At 40.1% G+C, this 6845-nt stretch overlaps 1 protein-coding gene across 1 annotated transcript; it reads right to left on the reverse strand.

Moving 5' to 3' along the window:
* Nucleotides 1–1296: 1296 nt before the first annotated feature.
* LOC117521586 (glutamine synthetase) lies at nt 1297–5895 on the reverse strand. Its single transcript, XM_034182914.1, has 7 exons — nt 5778–5895; nt 4619–4803; nt 4322–4483; nt 3332–3478; nt 2293–2420; nt 1995–2194; nt 1297–1906 (listed from the first exon to the last, which is right to left on the reverse strand). The coding sequence occupies exons 2-7, from the start codon at nt 4782–4784 to the stop codon at nt 1594–1596; spliced, it is 1116 nt and encodes a 371-aa protein (XP_034038805.1). The 5' UTR covers nt 4785–4803; nt 5778–5895; the 3' UTR covers nt 1297–1593.
* Nucleotides 5896–6845: the final 950 nt, after the last annotated feature.

Genomic DNA, 6845 nt, shown 5'->3' on the forward strand with positions numbered 1-6845 from the left:
ATGCATCTTGCCATAGAGCAAAAACTGAAAACATTCCTTGCAAAAGACACATAGGATCAATGTCATGGCCTGCAAATAGTCCGGATCTTAATCCAATTGAAAATCTTTGGTGGAAGTTGAAGGAAAATTGTCCATGACAAGGCTCCAACCTCCAAAGCTGATCTGGCAACAGCAATCAGAGAAAATTGGAGCCAGATTAATGAGTACGGTTTGTCACTCATTAAGTCCATGCCTCAGAGACTGCAAGCTGTTATAAAAGCAGAGGTGGTTGCAACAAAATACTAATGATGTGTTGGAGCGTTTTTTCATGACTCCATAATTTTTTCTTCAGAATTGAGTGATTCCGTAATTTTTTCCGTCTGCTTGGTCTAAAAAAGTAACCGTTACTGTCACAATTTTTTTTTCCTGATTTCTTAAAGCCAGAAAGTTGCCATTTGAAATGACTTTAGTTTTGTGTCATGTCTGATCTTTTTTTTTCTACAAAATTAAACAACTGAATGAACATCCTCCGAGGCCGGTGATTCCATAATTTTTTGCCAGGGGTTTGTCTATCTCTCCTCCTGGATGAATATGTAGCACACTACTATTGGGTGATTTTTGTCTAAGAGGAGGTCAAATGATGCCTTACACATCTCGTTACGGAAAGGAAGCCCATGTTAATAAATCAAGCAGATAACCACCATCATGGTACCAATTAGTGATAACCAAGACCATCAGGTTTCTTGCGTGAGTTCATACAAAGACTCGGGTATGTCGACATAATCCATTGCACGGCTTTAGGTCACAGTCCAACAACATTTGGACTAGTTTGAACTTGATGCCTAAAGATAGTTAACATGGAATGTGTGACCATGATTAACAGAACTTAAGTGCAAATGTCTTTCTAGGCAGGAGAATCTGTTAAACCAGAGAGACAGAAACACACGTGCTGCATTCGTTTAAAGTAAAGACACAAGACAGGCATGTTGTGATAAAATAAGTTTTAAATGTATCAAAAAAAAACAAAAAAAAACGATACACATCAGATCCTCTAAGCTGATGTTTGAACAAGTCAGGTGCATTACAAGAGCATAGTTAACAAAAAGGATAAAACTCCTTGAGGAACTCTACAAATGGCACATGGACAGCTCCACCACAATGAACATCTGGGTACAAACAAGATGATTCAATGTGTTAAAATCTGAATACAAACATTGCCATTTAAAAACAAAACATCATTAAGATCATCAAATTAGTAACACTGAAGACTGGAAGAGGCAAGTTAAGAAATTAAACCATACACAATTCTTGTTTTGTTTTTAAAGTTACTTTCCAGCCTTAGCAGCACTACGCTTCAGTTCATTTTAGTCACTGAGACAAAAAAGGAAAATCCAGCACAGAATATGTACAGTGTTACAAAAGGCCAGTCCCATCAGAAGGCAAGAGTAACGATACCCTGCTATTACCAGCTCACCGCTACCAAGGACAAGACTGCCTTGTTTTAAGTTGACCAGCCAACTTGAAGCCATTAGAATGCAGGTTAAATCATCTCAGTAGGAGAAGAGGAAACACTGTACTAGTTTAAAGAAAAGAATGTCAGGAGGGGAGTGGCATTCAGTAATCTAAAGGTTTATCTCCTTCCTCGCTCAGCAAACATGTGCGGATCAGGGCCTCCGTTACACCATATGGGTCGCAGTTGGCAGATGGTCTGCGGTCCTCAAAGTAGCCCTTCTTCTCCTGCCCGACATTACGGGGAATGCGAATGCTGGCGCCACGGTTGGCCACACCTGCAGAGAACTCGTGGATGTTTGAGGTTTCGTGATGACCGGTGAGACGGCGGGCGTTGTCCAGCCCCCCTTTAGGGTCATAAGCACGAATATGGTATTCGTGCCTCTTCCCGAGCTTCTCAATCGCATCTTCAATGGCTCTGAAAACATAAACAGGGTGCCCGTCAGAGCTGATGTGATTAAAGCAACAATGCTCACAAATCAAACCACTGATGAACTGGCACTCACTTTAATCCACCATCTTCCCTCATCTCTTTCGTGCTGAAGTTTGTATGGCAGCCAGCACCATTCCAGTTTCCGGGGATGGGCTTAGGGTCAAATGTGGCGACCACGCCAAAATCTTCACACACACGGTGCAGGATAAAACGTGCCGCCCAGAGATGATCGCCCATGTTGATACCCTCACAAGGTCCAACCTGAAACTCCCACTGTCCAGAAAGAGAAACAAAAGTAAGTTATGAGTTCCAAATTTTAAAGCCTGTTCATTACATTTAAAAGATATTTTAGGATGTTTTTCCATATTTACCTGTGCAGGCATTACTTCTGCATTTGTGCCACAAATCTGGACTCCAGCGTAGAGACAGGCTCTGTAATGGGCCTCCACTATGTCTCTGCCATAGGCTTTGTCTGCTCCCACACCACAGTAATAGGGACCTGTACAATACAAACTAGTTAAAACCACCCAGTCGACAATCATTTCATCCAAGCAACACAACACTGACATTCACAAGTAAGGCCATATGCTTATATAAACCAGGACTAAAAACAAGCAAACTTAAATTTTGGCTAATTCAACAAATACATAAACACAATGATAGCATTTATCATTTTAAGATAATAATGAGATGAGATTTATTTAATAAGACACATTTAAAGTTTTGTTCTCCTTGGCAGATTTTTAGTGGAGTCTTTTGGTAGATATGTGACACTGTTCACCTTCAAAAGCACTTAATACCATGATCCTAAAAGCTGTCAACCAATGACAGATGTTTACAACTGATCACCAATCTTTTATGACAATTTTGGATTAATGACTGCACGTTGACAAATATTTGCCATTTTGAGCATCCTTCCTCAATCATGTAAAGTATATTATCCCAAGCTTTCAATATTTCTGTAGAATAAGACTGTAAAGTTGATCACGGCACCATGACTCTTGAGATGGCACCCATGAAGGAACCCAGCTTGTCGAGATCCTGAATTTTTCTTCCAAAGCCTTGGCTGAATTGTTTTGATTCCATCCACCATAAATAGGTGGCGCCAGTTATTCAGACATGCATTTAACCCCTAGTTGTGCCAAACAGTCTTTTAAAGTTTGAAAAGTAATGTCATATGTAACGTTCTGACCAACTCAAAATTTAAAACTAAGTTGCATCATTTTAAAGTAACTACATGGAGTTTAGACATTTTTATTATTTACAGGAGACATAACTGACTGAACACATACTGGTAGACAAGATGGAATATGTACCTTTTGGGAAAAATAGAGTTTGAATGCTTTTTATCCCAGCTGTACCAAAACATACGGCCTCATTCGCATATGAGTTTCTGGACTTGTTCTTTACCTTGTGGTCCAGGAAATCCATTCGATGGCCAGCCGAAAGGGTGTCCATCTGTGCCAAGAATTGTGTACTCTTGCTCCATGCCAAACCAAGGATGCTGGTCCTTGACCATGTTCATCACCTTGTTACACCTCATTCGAAGATTTGTTTCTGCAAATAAAATTTTTAAATTTAAAGAGTGACATCAGTAAAGAGAGGAACTGGTCCAATCTATTCAGTATCTCTTCTCATTTTCTATAAAAATTATGTAAAAGCAATTCTTTTGGTTTCACTTTTGCTTAGAGTAGCCCCAGTGAATCCAGTATGAACCCACATGTTGATTTGGCAGTTTAATACCGGATGGCTTCAGATGTACAAAGGGAATGGAACACTGGAGGCCTTGAACCAGACCTTCTACCATTTAACAATTCACTGACTGTAATACTGTAATGTGTGCACATTGTCCAACACAAAGTAATATGTCAGATTGTCTTGCTGAAGCCAATGTTTTCCACCAATTAGTGCTTTATAGTCACAAAAAGAAGCAAATTAACACATTCAAATGACTTAACAAAACCAGTCAAAAGCCAAAGATATGAATTCATAGTGATGAAACAGAAAAAGCAGCAAATTCAACTGACAAGCTAAAATTGGTCTTATTTTTAAATTTAACATTGTAATACAGTTACAACAACTAATCCACTATTGAATTAATTGCTACTTTTGTAACAGATTAATAATTTTCCACAATCTACTAATCAATTAACTGAGAAAATCTGACGAGTTGCCCTACTATGCAAGCAATAACTTCAGACATGAATTTTAAGATTAATTTCAATGTACCAAAACATTTCAGCAGTGTGAGATATTACTTCTAGAGTTGGTCTACCTTAAAAATATTGTTTTGCAATTGTGGCAGGGGATTCAACTTTGCAGAAGAACATTTAGCAAATTTTAACTATTTTACCACATTTTTGTTAACCATGAAGACTTCAGACCAAGACATGCTGGTACCTGATGGTTTGCGGTTGTACTTCAGCACTTCACAGAAGACAAGCTTGTTGGGATCTTCGCGAAAGGGATCACGGAACATGGCAGCAGGAACCAAGTACATGTCGCTGTTGGAGCCCTCAGCCTGGTACGTGCTGGAACCGTCAAAGTTCCATTCCGGAAGATCTACACAACAAAGGACAGCTGTGCTTCATACTACACGACTGCTAGGAGTTACATGCAATACATAACATGTTACATATCCTAGAAAATATTTTTGCAAGAGTCAAGAACAAGATATTACTTAAAGGCTGAGTGTACCTTCAACACTTTTGGGTTCATAATCCAGCGTTCTGGTTTTACATCTGAGTCCCTCTCCTGTTCCATCAACCCAAATGTACATAGCTTGGACTTTATTCCCCTGAGGGAGTTCCATGTAATGCTTCTTGACAGCTTTACTCAAGCTGGCACTTGCAGATGTGGCCATTTTTGCTACTGTAACACACCTGAAAAAGACAACAGGTTGTGAGACCAGTGTTTTCATTTGATTCCAGGCCGCCTAACCAGGACGGGAGGTTACTGCGTGATTGTTCCGGTCTTCCAGAAGAAGAAAATGTAATTTTCCATTCTTTTCCCTCCCCCACTTTGTAAACAAAGGAAGGTGGCCTCCACTGGTGTTAAACCAGATTCTGTGACCCAGCAGATTTTGAGACCCGATTAAGATTCTTGCCTCTGTAGATAATTACAGATTATCTTTTAACATTTAGGCATTTTAGAGTGTTTAAAAACTATGTGGGATCATACAACTTGAAAACAGCATAAACTAGCTAAACTATCAGTCTTAACTATTTAACCCGCGTGTCCCAGAAAACGACAAAACAATATATTTTCTTTGTCAGAGTGGATCATGCTGTTCTGAACTGTAAAGTCTTTGCTCCACCTCTTAATGTGATCTTCCATAACAGAGTAAAGTAATTTTCGATACTCAACTAGCGGAAACAAATTCTACTCTGAGCACAAAATCTACCGGGTTACATAATTCCGTGGAACACCAGTTAGCCGCGGATTTGGCCTACAAAGGCTGGATGAGCTGGAAATGCAAGTTTCCCCTCTCAAACGAAGAAGGAAAAAAAACAAACCATATCAAAGTACACCACTACTACACGAAAAGGGGGGGAACTGTTGCAAAACCACGTCAGCAAAGCTCTCTGCTGGTGTCGCCATGGCTACAACGAGTTACCGAGGCAACGTTACATCATTGGCGCGTTCATTCCATGCGGCACATCACTAATGAACAACAAAAAGATGGAATTAAACTTCACATTCCTGCAGACTATGGCTCGGATTCTACCACATAATTAATATAATGAAATTACAAAAAAAAGCTTCCACATTATTGTAGTCTCTAACAACGAAAATAAAAACCCGGCGGCGCGTGCGGACAGAATTCAAGCGCGAGGAGACACGAAACCATATTTACCTGGACAAACGAGAAAATAAAAACCGAAGGGCAGCCACCTACAAAGGACTACAGAACTCTACAGCAATAATGCCTTTCTAATTCTCCGGTCCTGAAATTCGGCATCAGCGCATTTATAAGACGAGGAACTGGGCTGTTATTGGTCGAGGCGGTTCCTTCCACGCCCTCGTGCCAGAAGCGCGTGCGTCACCCTCCGACCTCTTCGTCCTTGCACGCGGGCGCTTTCTAAGAAATCGCAATTCGATCTTTCAGAGTAATCGCAGTTCATAGAGAGAGGCAATGTCCTTTATTGCCATCGTGTATTGCAATGTATTGCGTGTATCTGCATTAAACATAATACAGCAAACTTCAGAGGCAACGTCACCGTGCCCCCCCCTTTTTTTTTTACTTGTTGCACGAGACAGACTCTCAGCTAAGGGCGCTACCACGTGGGAACTATGAGTTACTGCGCTTTTTTAAAGTAGGAATTTTATTTTTCTACAATAAGCATTATTGTGCCATATATACCTATACACTTCTGATATTATGACTCTAATGCTGTTTTCTTTCTGCCTATGAATGATCCATCCCCAAAATGCAATAAGCAGAATCTTTCTAGGAATGTCATGACCTTTTTTTGTGACTTTCCAAGCACACAGTGTACTGAGTGAAGTAATTGGTAACATATTACCGTTGATATTAAAAGTTGTGCAGAAAACATGTCAAGGAATTGTTTATTTTACCCCCAGCGCTTGCACCATTCTGCTTGACATAACATTACCACAGGTCTTCATTCCAGCAGCTATCAGACTCTGACCCCACCTATAATAAAACATATAACACCACAGTAAAATGCTGCTCTATAACACCACCTTAGATACAGTGAAGGTGCTGTTCCCATCACATCACATCACTACCACCATTTTTTACACCTTTTTCATGCTGCCACACTGTATTTTATAACTCTGTTTTTACATTTGCACCTGTTATATTTCCCCGTGCAGTGTCATTACTCCAGTCATTCATTCATTTTCTGTACCCATTTACTCCATTGAGGGGCTGGAATCTGACCCAACAGTCACACAGCAT

This window comes from Thalassophryne amazonica, chromosome 12, assembly GCF_902500255.1.
Source record: "Thalassophryne amazonica chromosome 12, fThaAma1.1, whole genome shotgun sequence".
NCBI classification, from domain to species: domain Eukaryota; kingdom Metazoa; phylum Chordata; class Actinopteri; order Batrachoidiformes; family Batrachoididae; genus Thalassophryne; species Thalassophryne amazonica.

Excerpts from the sequence above, each read along its gene's own strand:
- LOC117521586 (XM_034182914.1), bottom strand. The coding sequence starts at position 4,784 with ATGGCCACATCTGCAAGTGCCAGCTTGAGTAAAGCTGTCAAGAAGCAT. Across the intron at positions 4,484-4,618 it reads TGAACCCAAAAGTGTTGAAG|ATCTTCCGGAATGGAACTTT; the intron begins GTACACTCAGCC and ends TTTGTTGTGTAG. Across the intron at positions 2,195-2,292 it reads CAGAAGTAATGCCTGCACAG|TGGGAGTTTCAGGTTGGACC; the intron begins GTAAATATGGAA and ends CTTTCTGGACAG.